General features: G+C 41.4%; 1 protein-coding gene across 1 annotated transcript; it reads left to right on the top strand.

Moving 5' to 3' along the window:
• Positions 1-11,943: 11,943 nt before the first annotated feature.
• On the top strand, positions 11,944-14,074 carry LOC139563310 (histamine H3 receptor-like). The gene is made up of 3 exons (XM_071381911.1): positions 11,944-12,392; positions 12,578-12,744; positions 12,929-14,074. Exons 1-3 carry the CDS (start codon positions 12,056-12,058, stop codon positions 13,820-13,822), a joined length of 1,398 nt encoding a protein of 465 aa, XP_071238012.1. The 5' UTR covers positions 11,944-12,055; the 3' UTR covers positions 13,823-14,074.
• The last annotated feature ends 289 nt before the right edge of the window (positions 14,075-14,363 follow it).

Raw genomic sequence — 14,363 nt, 5'->3', positions numbered from 1 at the left:
ACTAAACACAAGTGCTTAGTTTGTAAATTATGTCTGAGTGGTGGAGGGTGCCTCTAGCTGTCAAAAAAAAATAATAATAATAATAATAATAAGGAAATTGTGTCGTCTGGTTTGCTTAATATAAGGAATTTGATGTATTGAATTTACTTTTTCCACCACTGTACTTAAGTACATTTAAAACCAGATACGTTTAGACTTTTACTCAAGTAGTATTTTACTGGGTGACTTTCACTTTTACTTGAGTCATTTTCTATTAAGATATCTTTACTTTTACTCAAGTATGACAACTGAGTACTTTTTCTACCTCTGTGTAGACCTTACTGTGAAATGCTTACTTACAAGTCCTTAACCAACAGTGCAGAAAGAGTTAAGAAAAGATTTACCAAATAAACTAAAGTAAAAAATTATAAAAAGTAACATGTATCACAAATTGTCAAGAATCTTTGATAATATGTTAAATCGGAGACATGTATATACAAAGGAAATGCCTGGTCTTCCTTTGACTATTGACATGCAGATTTATTTATTTTTAAATACTCGAGATGCAGCCCTAGTTCATACTTTTGTCCAGTAGGTGTCAACAGAAACATTTTCAAGAGTTTTTCAAGTGAAATCAACCAGGTCAGATAAAAACAGATATAGAGGCATGATAGATGAATTGGTCAATTCATATTTATTATCAATTACATTAGACAGTATTATCAAAGATTGATTTTATTTCCAAAGGGGTAATGTGAACTTGCTGGTGATGTACAAAATATATTCTCAGTAAGGAGGCAAATAGAGGCCTTTTGAATTGAAAGATAGAATGTTCATAACTGTTTTCTTGAGAATTATAAACCCTTGTGACAATATTCCAGTATGTTAAGTGTTAATGATCGTTTTTTGAGACCTTAATGTGTAAGGAACACATGTTCTGTGGGCGTTCACAGATGGGCTGTCATTTAGGCTGCTTCAGCCACCTGACAGCATGCCCAAGTAGACAACACAAAAAAAAATGCTGGGTTAGAAACAACCCAATTATTTATTTATTTTTGGTATCCCAGCGCAGGGTAAATACTGGACAGAACACAAGCTGGGTTATTTTGACCCAGACAGTTGGGTTCCCAGCCAGCAATGAGGAATCGGCCCAGAAGCGGCCCTCTTCCGGGTGGCCGGACCTGATTGAATCAGTCCGGTATCGGGTGTCAGACTCGGCCGGAATCAAAATGAATGACTGCCCAGAATCGGCCAAAGTACATCGGGCTGTTTCCGTCTACCGAAATTCAGCTGATTTTGCCAGCATTTTACCAGAATCCCCCCAGAAGCGGCCCGATGCAAATGTAAATAAATGTATAGAAAATCACCCGATTTAGTCATATTAAATATTACTATTATACATTGTATACATACAAATTATACCCATCTACAAAGTGTTGTTGTTTTTTTACACCCCCTTTTCGTCATATCCAATTGGTAGTTACAGTCTTGTCCCATCACTGAAATTCCTGTACAGCTTCTGGAGAAGTGTAGGTCGAGAGCCGTGCGTCCTCCAAAACACAACCCCGCCAAGCCGCACTGCTTCTTGACACAATGCACGCCAATTGTGCATCGCCTCACATGCATGTACACTAGATAACGGTAAATTTCCGCGTGTCGCTTAGGCCGCCCGTTGTGACTCGCTGGCAGCATATGGCAGCACATAGCATGTGCATCAAGAATTCAGCATAGCAAGTTCGTATGAAGGTCTGGTTATTAAATGGGTACATAGTTCAATAGTAATATCCTCTAAAACGCTTTGGTGACAAACAAACTTTGCTGCCCTGTTTACAATTGTCCACATGGCTGGGAGGACCTATTCAAGTAAGTAAAAACATTTTGAAAATGTAAAAAAAAAAAAAAATGTATTATTAGTTAACTATCTAGCCAACTTCACATACTGTATAGATAGGTAGCTGGTGATATTTAATTCCCTTAGCTAGCTAACTTCATATTAGCTAATTATCTTGATGTATTTATCACTGTAAAAAAAAAAAAAAAATCCAAATGCATTTGTAGGTAGCTAGCTAACAGCCATGGAGGAGGTCGAAAGGATAGCAGGCCCAACTGCCAAAGTGAGAGAGTAGGCTATTCTGGATAGGGCAGGTACTTTTGTGTAGTTCCTGTCCCTAGAAGTGAGGACGGAGATAATATAATATTCAGTGCGGTGTAATTTGACTACAATGGAGTCTGTTTCTTGTGTGGTTTTCTGTCCTCAGATAAAGAGAGCTATGAAAGCCTGTCTACATATGAAGAGCAGTGGTTCTCAGTCCTGGTCCTGGGGACTCAAAGGGGTGCACATTTTTGTTTTTGCCTTAGCACTGCACAGCTGATTCAAATGATTAACTCCTCATCAAGCTGCAAGTGGTATTTATGTATTCATTCGTGATGCTATCCTTGATATGATCCTGTTATTGCACAAATGTGTGCCCATGCATCTATCAATCCAATGTTATCATGATTTGTTATCAGGAATATTATACTTTAGTAATCCACAATGACCTGGTGATGTAAAAGTCGATTAATTACATTGTCTTCCATATTCCTACAGATATCTTGTAACTGGAGATTACTTCGAAACGATTGCCTACAGTTAACGTGTAGGGCACTGCAAGGTTGGGTGACCATGGCCATCTGGGACTTCCTCCTGGAGGAATTCAGGTGTGTGAAGGCTACCTGTGTCCTGCATAACTTCATGTGAATGGACACGAGGACCAGGGGGGATCTGCAGCTCGCCGCAGTGTGCCAGAGAAGTCTGCTGCTCTGCAGGATGTTTCAAGGATGGGGTCCAACAAAGCAACAAGAGACACAATCCATGTGTGGGAGATTTTCACCTCCTACAATTATACACCCTATTACCTACACACTCATGTCTCAATCTGATTGATGGATTGTGTTGTGCAGTAAGCAGGCTCAGGTGTATTACTGTCTCCTTCCACCTTCAAAGAATAGGCAAGAGGGCCAACCATGGAGAATAGTAAGACACTATATTATTTGTTTAACTACGCTATATTTTTTTGTCATCGTGTGTCCGTTCATGTTTTTCAGCATAAAGTACTCCGCAGCCGCAGATTCCTGTTTTCCCTTTAACTACCTTATTTTCTCAATAACAGTCTCTCTCCTTCACTTCATCCCTCTTCTTCCTAAATCCTCTAGGTTATATCAGCTGTGTCAGTTTTGCATTTCATCTGATTAATATGATGAGTAACAATGTTAGAATAAAAAATAAAAACAAGGCTTAAACATGCTCTCTCGCTCTCTCGCTCTCTAACCTTCGGGCCGACAAGACACTTATGTAATTGTGATGCACTGAGAGAATATTTGGGTAGCACTGTGATTCATTAATCATATCCCTGCTCCTATGTTCTTACCTCATTCCCTTTCTGTCTTTTACACCTCATCTTTCTTCCTCTGTCTTTACTATTCTCAACAGATGTTCATGTCACGCCCTGACCCTAGAGATCCTTTTTATGTCTCTATTTTGGTTTGGTCAGGGCATGAGTTGGGGTGGGCATTCTATGTTTTGTGTTCTATGTTTTCAATTTCTGTGTTTGGCCGGGTGTGGTTCTCAATCAGAGGCAGCTGTCTATCGTTGTCTCTGATTGAGAACCATACTTAGGTAGCCTTTTCCCACCTGTGTTTTGTGGGTAGTTGTGTCTGCACCAGACAGAACTGTTTCGTTCATTCTCTTTGTTGTTTTGTTACTTAGTGTTCAGTTTTATTATTAAATCATAAACACTAACCACGCTGCGCTTTGGTCCATTTCTTCATACAACGATGACCGTTACAGTTCATTGACGGAGAGATTGAACTTGTATTTATAATATTAATGCATGTATTTATAACACTTGGATAATTAACTTCTTTCAATAAAGTGTTTCACATTCTCTACTGGTTGAAATTAAGTCAGATGAAGGGCATTAGATATTGAGATGAACCGGTTTTAGAGTATTAACATGATGCATAGGAAGTGTAGTGTACCGTTTGAAAAAAAAAACTTTATGAATATATTAATTACAAATCAGTCTTTAACTAGTTAAATCCTGTTTCTAGTCTATTAGTTACAATGTGTAACCATTGTCCCAGGACCAAGATTGGTAAACACTGTTGAAGTGTATAATTGTAATGCAGACAGAGCATCGTTCAAATACTGGAATTTGATACTCCTGCTATTGGATATGACTGAACAATTCTCAAAGACATTCATACCTGAACTGCACCTTTATTTGACAAGGTAGAGTTCATGATCAGTGAATATATTAAATGTACAGGCTACAATATATTTTTTCACCTATATTTAACCAGGTAGGCCAGTTGAGAACAAGTTCTCATTTACAACTGTGACCTGTCCAAGATAAAGCAAAGCAGTGTGACACAAACAACACAGAGTTACACATCAGATAAACGTACAGTCAATAACACAATAGAAAAATCTATATACAGTGTGTGCAAATGTAGTAATTAGGGAGGTAAGGCAATAAATAGGCCATAGTGGTGAAATAATTACAATTTAACAATTAAACACTGGGGTGATAATTGTGCAGAAGATGAATGAGCAAGTAGAGATACTGGGGTGCAAAGGAGCAAAAAAACAAAACAATATGGGGATAAGGGAATGTGGGTGGTCAATTTACAGATGGGCTGTGTACAGGTGCAATGATCGGTAAGCTGCTCTGACAGCTGATGCTTAAAGTTAGTGAGGGAGATATAAGACTCCAGCGTCAGTGATTTTTGCAATTCGTTCCAGTCATTGGCAGCAGAGAACTGGGAGGAAAGGTGGCCAAAGGAGGAGTTGGCTTTGGGGATGACAAGTGAAATATACCCGCTGGAGTGCATGCTACGGGTGGGTGCTGCTATGGTGACCAGTGAGCTGAGATAAAGCGGGGCTTTATCTAGCAAAGACTTAAAGATGACCTGGAGCCAGTGGGTTTGGCGACGAAAATGAAGCGAGGGCCAGCCAACGAGAGCATACAGGTCACAGTGGTGGGTAGTATATGGGGCTTTGGTGACAAAACATATGGCACTGTGATAGACTACATCCAATTTGCTGAGTAGAGGGTTGGAGGCTATTTTGTAAATGACATCGCCGAAGTCAAGGATCGGTAGGATAGTCAGTTTTACGAGGTTATGTTTGGCAGCATGAGTGAAGGATGCTTTGTTGCGAAATAGGAAGCCGATTCTAGATTTAATTTTGGATTGCTGATGCTTAATGTGAGTCTGGAAGGAGAGTTTACAGTCTAACCAGACACCTAGGTATTTGTAGTTGTCCACATATTCTAAGTCAGAACCGTCCAGAGTAGTGATGATTTAGTTTAACTTGCATTTAAGAGCAGTTGGAGGCCACGGAAGAAGTGTTGTATGGCATTGAAGCTCGTTTGGAGGTTTGTTAACAGTGTCCAAAGAAGGGCCAGAAGTATACAGAATGGTGTCGGCTGCATAGAGGTGGATCAGAGAATCACCAGCAGCAAGAGCGACATCATTGATGTATACAGAGAAAAGTGTTGGCCCGAAAATTGAACCCTGTGGCACCCCCATAGACTGCCAGAGGTCCGGACAACAGGCCCTCCGATTTGAAACACTGAACTCTGTCCCGAGAAGTAGTTGGTGAACCAGGTGAGGCAGTCATTTGAAAAATCAAGGCTGTTGAGTCTGCCGATAAGAATGCGGTGATTGACAGAGTCGAAAGCCTTGGCCAGGTCGATGAAGATGGCTGCACAGTATTGTCTTTTTTTACCGATGGCGGTTATGATATCGTTTAGAACCTTGAGCGTGGCTGAGGTGCACCCATGACCCGCCCGGAAACCAGTTTGCATAGAGGAGAAGGTACGGTGGGATTCGAAATAGTCGGTGATCTGTTTGTTAACTTGGCTTTGAAGACTTTAGAAAGGCAGGGTAGGATAGATATAGGTCTGTAACAGTTTGGGTCTAGAGTGTCTCCCCCTTTGAAGAGGATCTCATGCATGGTAATAACTACATGTATATAGGACTTGCATCCTTCGCACAAAAATATTATATCCTACTCAATCCATAGGCTTCATTAATGTCATTCAGACAGTTTTTAAATTGATACAACTGGCTATGATAGCTGAGGTTCATAGCTAGGTTCTGAACTAATATGTATACCAAACGTTTGGGTCCATACACAGATCGGATAGATAGCTAGTTACACATCCATAGGCATACAGGTATTTTTATCCTCCACTGCACAATAAGCAAGAACATAGCTAGCTACATTATTTCATCTATCTGCATGGCAAATATCAGCAAGGCAAGCTTACAAATTTGAACATTCAATTTGCAGTAAATGCAAGACAAGACGACAGCCTGGTTTGCTGGTTGTTTCAGGAGTCCCTAAAACATTAAACAACCAGAATTACAACGTCATACTCGTCACAACACCCATAAATCTAGCCAGCTATCTGGCTAATGTTAGCTATACAGCTAGCTTGCTAAATCGCGATATTTGTAAATTACCTTTATGCTAAAAAGAAATATGCATAATCGTTTGTCTCTACATTAACTGACATATTCCTGACAACTGTACATTTTTTGCATGATTCGTTATGACTTAGATTTGCTTCCATCCTAGTATTTTTGTCAGCCATCTTTGCTGAAGAAAGTCTCCAGCCTTGGGTGGCGTAGCTTTAAGTTCGTCATGGGAACCACTCGATATGATTGGTCATCGTCCAGCGGACACCGCTGGTGATTTGCATAGTTGGGAAAAGTTTATATTTTTCACCGCCTCCCACGCCACCTTCGCACCGCCCAAAGGTCCACCCTCTCCGCTTCTTACCACTTTCCTTCCATTGATATGAATGGGAAGCGGGGTTTCACTGCGCGGCTGCCTGTGCTAGTGTATCATGACCGTGGTGGGTCTCCCGCCGGATCCGGCCGGATGCGACACATATGGGTATCAAAACAGCATCTGTAACAACGCAGGTTGCACTGCGATGCAGTGTCTTACCGCTGCACCACTCGGAAGGCCCCATCCATAAAGTTTTTAATGCTGATCAATCGCCTTGCACAAAATATCAAAATACTAAAACATTACTCAAAGAATTGAATTTAAACGTTAAAAAAAAATATATATGACAGAAACAATGAGAAAACATGGAAAAACAAATAGATAATGAAATGTTAATTATATAAAGCAGCCTGTGTAATCATCTGCCAGAGAGTAGCCACACTCGGCCAGAGCCCCAAGTAATACATTTGGATAACTCACACCGGAATCGGCCCCAGCTCAATCCCTGCATCCTAGCCATAAGTAATACTGCCAAAGGCGGGCCAGACTCGTGCCACATGACATCGGCCGAGTCTAACTCTCAGCCGAGTGCCCCGACTCTCAGCCGGAATCAGCCCAGCTCCATTGTGCTAGCTGGGTTGCGTTAATAACCCAAATGGCTGGTTTGTTCGAATTACCCAAACATGGATTAATTGAACCATCAGTTGGGTTATATTCACCTTCATGCTTGGTTGGCTCAGCAACTATGTATTTTTTTATGTAATCCTTAGGTTATTTTCAGGAGGCGTGGCTTTCAGACAGTTATTTTTGGCCACCCATGTAATTGTCATTCCTGTTAATCTGTTCTGTTGTTTTTTTATCAGATGTTAAGATAGTACAGTCGTGGCCAAAAGTTTTGAGAATGACACAAATATTAATTTTCACAAAGTTTGCTGCTTCAGTGTCTTTAGATATTTTTGTCAGATGTTACTATGGAATACTGAAGTATAATTACAAGCATTTCATAAGTGTCAAAGGCTTTTATTGACAATTGCATGAAGTTGATGCAAAGAGTCAATATTTACAGTGTTGACCCTTCTTTTTCAAGACCTCTGCAATCCGCCCTTGCATGCTGTCAGTTAACTTCTGGGCCACATTCTGACTGATGGCAGCCCATTCTTGCATAATCAATGCTTGGAGTTTGTCAGAATTTGTGGATATTTGTTTGTCCACCCGCCTCTTGAGGATTGACCACAAGTTCTCAATAGGATTAAGGTCTGGGGAGTTTCCTGGCCATGGACCCAAAATATCAATGTTTTGTTCTCCGAGCCACTTAATTATCACTTTTGCCTTATGGCAAGGTGCTCCATCATGCTGGAAAAGGCCTTGTTCGTCACCAAACTGTTCCTGGATGGTTGGGAGAAGTTGCTCTCGGAGGATGTGTTGGTACCATTCTTTATTCATGGCTGTGTTCTTAGGCAAAATTGTGAGTGAGCCCACTCCCTTGGCTGTGAAGCAACCCCACACATGAATGGTCTCAGGATGCTTTATTGTTGGCATGACACAGGACTGATGGTAGCGCTCACCTTGTCTTCTCCGGACAAGCTTTTTTCCGGATGCCCCAAACAATTGGAAAGGGGATTCATCAGAGAAAATGACTTTACCCCAGTCCTCAGCAGTCCAATCCCTGTACCTTTTGCAGAATATAAGTCTGTCCCTGATGTTTTTCCTGGAGAGAAGTGGCTCCTTTGCTGCCCTTCTTGACACCAGGCCATCCTCCAAAAGTCTTCGCCTCACTGTGCGTGCAGATGCACTCACACCTGTCTTCTGCCATTCCTGAGCAAGCTCTGTACTGGTGGTGCCCCAATCCCGCAGCTGAATTAACTTTAGGAGACGGTCCTGGCACTTGCTGGACTTTCTTAGGTGCCCTGAAGCCTTCTTCACGAGAATTGAACCGCTCTCTTTGAAGTTCTAGATGATCTGATAAATGGTTGATTTAGGTGCAATCTTACTGGCAGCAATATCCTTGCCTGTGAAGCCCTTTTTGTGCAAAGCAATGAAGACGGCACGTGTTTCCTTGCAGGTAACTATGGTTGACAGAGGAAGAACAATGATTCCAAGCACCACCCTCCTTTTGAAGCTTCCAGTCTGTTATTCGAACTCAATCAGCATGACAGAGTGTTCTCCAGCCTTGTCCTCGTCAACACACACCTGTGTTAACGAGAGAATCACTGACATGATGTCAGCTGGTCCTTTTGTGGCAGGGCTGAAATGCAGTGGAAATGTTTTTGGGGGATTCAGTTCATTTGCATGGCAAAGAGGGACTTTGCAATTAATTGCAATTCATCTGATCACTCTTCATAACATTCTGGAGTATATGCAAATTGCCATCATACAAACTGAGGCAGCAGACTGTGAAAATTAATATTTGTGCCATTAAAATGTTTCTTATATATTTTTGCATATTACATATTCTAATATAATATTAATAATATTTTGACTATTTATTACATATTGTAATAAAGTGGTAACTATCCCAACATTGGGACTTGCATTATCTCTTAAGGAACATATATCCACTTCTGTAAGCCTGATAAAGGTTCAAAACTGTCTGAAATATAATTTTCTTTGAAATTATGCGATAGGAAGAGGGGGAGGGGGTAGAGAGAGAGAAGTAGAGGGACATACGTTAATTTTACTATCTGAAATTCTATTTTCTTTGAAGTTTTGCGATAGGAAGACGGGGAGGGGGACATAAGTTAGTGCCAACAATTTTTCATGTGCTAAGAATACAACAGAACAGAGGAACAGCAATGACATTTACTCTCACAAGTAGCCAAAAATAACAATATCTGAAAGCCACGCCCCTACTAAGCTATGCCTACCTTCTTATCTGACCCGCTGGATCATATCTTAATAATAATACAGCATCAACAACCCAACTTTGCTCTTTTTTAAAGAAAACAACCCCACTAAGTTGCCCGATGCCTGTAACCCAGCAGTTGGGTCATCCAAACAATTTTTTTTAGAGTGTACTCATGTACGTCATCTGTCAAAATTGCACTTTTCATTGCTGCTTGCGGTTCTGTCAACAATGTGACACTTTTATATATCTTTTGCTCTTAAGTTGTTTCAAGTTGTTTCATGTCGGTCACCAGCAGTGGTGTAGTGCTGTGTAGTGTCTGTTCCAAAAGTATTCCCACAAATAACAAAATAGATATATGTGATTGTGTCTCAAAGTAATCTACAAATACAATTTGCAGTGTACAAATTATTATAATTATGTTCCGGCCCGACCATCCATCCTGCAGCTAAATCTAGTTGCCTACCACTGGCCTAATTTATAATAAGGTAGGCCAAATTTGGTGTTTTAGGATTTTATAAAAACAGAAAATTAGCCCTATTTGAGCCACTGTGTGTTAGCATAGACAACCTGCAATTTGGATGATGCATTGTATGTACATTCTAAAATGATGTCGGTTAATTGAGAAATGATGACAAAATAAAAATACAAATGTCCCCATGTCAGGTCAAAGCAGTGCACTCTAGCCCCCTTGTTTTTTACTCTTTCTAAAAAACTAAACCTGTCTCCATTCAATAGTACATAGATGAAAGCTGCAATGGTCCTCCTGAGTTCCAGTCTGAAGCTGGTCCATAAGCTAAGGTTTCTGTACATCAATGTCCACAATGTCACTGAGCATAGAAAATACTGTAATTTACCATGCATTTTGAGTGTTTCACCATATGTGGAGAACACAATTAATCTACACTGAACAAAAATATAAACTAAACATGTAAAGCGTTGGTCCCATGTTTCATGAACTGAAATACAAGATCCCAGAAATGTTCCATACACACAAAAAAGCTTTTTTCTCTCAAATTTAGCCAACAAATGTGTTTACATCCCTGTTAGTGAGCATGTCTCCTTCGCCAAAATAATCTATCCACCTGACAGGTGTGGCATATCAAGAAACTGATTAAACAGCATGATCATTACACAGGTGCACGTTGTGCTGGGGACAATAAAAGGCCACTCTAAATGTGCAGTTTTGTCACACAACACAATGCCACAGATGTCTCAAGTTGTGGGAGCATGCTGACTGCAGGAATTTCCACCAGAGCTATTGCCAGATGATTGAATGTTAATTTGTCTACCATAAGCTACCTCCAACGTCGTTATAGAGAATGTATGGCGTCGTGTGGGCGAGCAGTTTGCTGATGTCAACGTTGTAAACCGTATACCCCATGGTGGCAGTGGGGTTATGGTATGGGCAGGCATAAGCTACGGACAACAAACACAACTGCATTTTATCGATGGCAATATGAATGCACAGAGATACCGTGACGAGATCCTGAGGCCCATTGTCGTGCCATTCCCCCACCTCCATCAGCTCATGTTTCAACATGATAATACACACTCCCATGTCGCAAGGATCTGTACACAATTCCTGGAAGCTAAAAATGTCACAGTTCTTCCATGGCCTGCATACTCACCAGACATGTCACCCATTGAGCATGTTTGGGATGCTCTGGATTGACGTGTACGACGGCGTGTTCCAGTTCCTGCCAATATCCAGCAACTTCTCACAGCCATTGAAGAGGAGTGGCACAACATTCCACAGGCCACAATCAACAGCCTGATCAACTCAATGCGAAGGAGATGTCATGCTGAAAGAGGCAAATGGTGGTCACACCAGATACTAACTGGTTTTCTGATCCAGGCCCCTACCTTTTTTTTAAGGTATCTGTGACCAACAGATGCATATCTCTATTCCCAGTCATGTGAAATCCATAGATTATTTCCTTATGAACTGTAACTCAGTAAAATATTTGAAATTGTTGCATGTTGCGTTTATATTTTTGTTTAGTATAGCCAGGTGCTCTGAGACAATATTAATATTAATAAGAAATTAGATAAAAAATAATTTCCAGGAATACCTTTCAGAAATTTTCATTTATTTTTGCTTTGGAAATTCATATTTTCTAACAGCAAAAGTTATGTTTAGAAAGAAATACAGAACACCCATATGCTTTCAAATGTTGTGTATTCTAAGGAATTCACAATTCTAATCTTTATGTCACCGTCTTTATAAAATGTCTGCTCAAACAGACCGAGGAGATGGGCATCATATGTCCTGTTTTTCCCAGTTCTCACATGCACTGCAAAACAACCAATAAAAACGCAGCTCTCGTTTTATGTAGGCTGCAGCCTATAAAAACGGTATTTTCCTCCTCGTTTTCAGTCTTCACACGAACATGTTAGCTTTAACATGCTATTGAAGTTGTCTGGTTAAGCTAATATAATAAAAAAAAATGGGGACCATGCAACCCGAATCTTTATTGATGGGTGCTGGATCTTCCATGGCCGTCACTTCGCATTGGAAATCGAATGAGATGCTCAACTGGTCTGTGGTTACCCAGGGAAACGCCACAGCGCTTGGTGATATGGAGATGCCTGCGAACCCGCGTTCGCATTATGGACAATTCTCTCCGTCTACCTCGGTGTTTTTGGCCGTGCTCATGACGCTTCTGGTCTTCGCCACTGTGCTAGGCAACGCACTTGTAATATTAGCCTTTGTGGTGGAGAAAAGTTTGCGAACTCAAGGGAACTTTTTCTTTTTTAATTTGGCCATTGCCGACTTACTCGTTGGTGAGTGCGTAAATGCATTGTGTGCCATTGTTGTAAAGGTATACTGTTGTGCATGATTCATAAGCAACTGCTGCCCATACATATATTCTCTCTGTAATGTTCTATATTGCCAAAATATTTGAAAACGCGTTTCATATGCGTGTTTAATAGTCGTGCGTAACATTTGTGTTCCATCCCACCTGCAGGAGGCTTTTGCATTCCTGCGTATATCCCCTATGTCATTACCGGCGAGTGGAGACTCGGACGAGGTCTGTGCAAGATATGGCTGGTGGTGGACTATACTTTATGCACGGCATCAGTGTTCAACATCGTCCTGATCAGCTTCGACAGATTTATATCTGTCACCCGAGCGGTGAGAGCATTTACGCACGGTTATCCTTTCCTGCGCAGGTTTCATTTTCAACTGCCTGCTAGTGACGGGAGTAATGAAATGTAAAGCCATATCAAAAATGATAATTGAAAGATTTTATTTAGTGCACCAAGAACCGTGTACACTCCATTTTAATAATGCCACCATTCCTTTCTTTCTGTGTCAGGTGAGCTACAGGTGTCAGAAAGGTGTGACCCGGGAGGCTGTTCTGAAGATGATGAGTGTGTGGCTGGCTGCTTTCCTACTCTATGGGCCAGCGATCATTATCTGGGAGTACATCGCTGGTAGTAGCGTGGTGCCCGACAAAGAGTGCCACGCAGAGTTTTACTTCAACTGGTATTTCTTGATGACAGCATCCACCGTTGAGTTTTTCACCCCATTTGTTACTGTCATGTACTTCAACATCAGCATCTACATCAACATCAGGAGGCGGAACCAGGTGAGGGATGAGCAGCCTGTCGAGGGGCCTGGGGACAGTGAGATGGAGGCCCTGAAAGCTGGAGTTCAGCATGTATTCTTCGTCAGACCAGTGGAAGGTGAAGCTCCAAGGATCCCAAACAATGCTGCCAGGTTAGGAGGTATTCTATCTACTGCTAAAGTGTCAGCAGTAACTGGGAACAGCAACCATGAGACAAGTAAGGACCGCAGTATTCTGGACCTTCCTCCACTGCAAGTGGGCGATATGGTCCAGCATTCCAGGACGCGGTTCCAGGCTGCGGAGCACTCGTTCAGTAAACAGCGCAGCCGGTCTGAAGTAACTGCCAGTCGTTTCCGTCTCTCAAAGGACAAGAAGATTGCCAAGTCCCTGGCAGTGATTGTGTGTGTATTTGGCCTGTGCTGGGCTCCCTACACACTGTTAATGATCATCCGTGCAGCGTGTCATGCCCAATGTGTCCAGCACTACCTGTATGAAATCTCTTTCTGGCTACTGTGGGTCAACTCCTCCATCAACCCTGTCCTTTACCCGCTGTGTCACACCAGCTTCAGAAAGGCTTTCAGAAAACTGCTTTGTACCACCAAGATTAAAATTCAGCCACAGTATATGGAACAAATATATTGAGCATGACCAATTTGCACTGACAACTATGGCCTTGCTCTGACAGTTTTACATAATCAGTTGTCTCATGTCAACGTAGGTGGTCAGGTCGTATTGAGTGTTTCACAACACTGGGTACAGATGGTCACCATGAATATTGTTTTGTATTTCGTGTGTAGCATGTGCGTGTTTGCAGATCTTACAACATGTATTAGTTATTCTAGAACACATGTCATGTCTGTTTTACGTTGAACAATAAATACATGCAGCCGCTCACCTCCACTATGTTTATTATCTACTTTGAACACCAGGCACCAGTGTTCAAAACCTTGTGTAACACAGAGTATGTTAGCCTTTATATAGTATAGGCACCAAATCTTAGCTCGATGACAAAGAAAAACATGTTGCCAGCTGTGAAAATGATTCCTTTGGCCACCAACGAGAGCCTGTCTCCATTGAACAGTCACCTAGCAACGGATGACAGAAAACTGGATAACAGCAGCAGACAGTAGATAGCTAATTGGACCTCATTTTAAGCATGAGTCACAACTCAACACAACATTGA

Source organism: Salvelinus alpinus, chromosome 33, assembly GCF_045679555.1.
Source record: "Salvelinus alpinus chromosome 33, SLU_Salpinus.1, whole genome shotgun sequence".
NCBI classification, from domain to species: domain Eukaryota; kingdom Metazoa; phylum Chordata; class Actinopteri; order Salmoniformes; family Salmonidae; genus Salvelinus; species Salvelinus alpinus.
The sequence above is the reverse complement of the archived record's forward strand: the minus strand, read 5'-3'. Positions and strand labels throughout refer to the sequence as shown.

What these genes read in the sequence shown, in the direction of transcription:
- LOC139563310 (XM_071381911.1), top strand. Translation starts at nt 12,056, where the DNA reads ATGGGGACCATGCAACCCGAATCTTTATTGATGGGTGCTGGATCTTCC. An exon ending in CATTGCCGACTTACTCGTTG is followed by an intron (nt 12,393 to 12,577) that starts GTGAGTGCGTAA and finishes TCCCACCTGCAG; the next exon opens with GAGGCTTTTGCATTCCTGCG. An exon ending in TTATATCTGTCACCCGAGCG is followed by an intron (nt 12,745 to 12,928) that starts GTGAGAGCATTT and finishes TTTCTGTGTCAG; the next exon opens with GTGAGCTACAGGTGTCAGAA.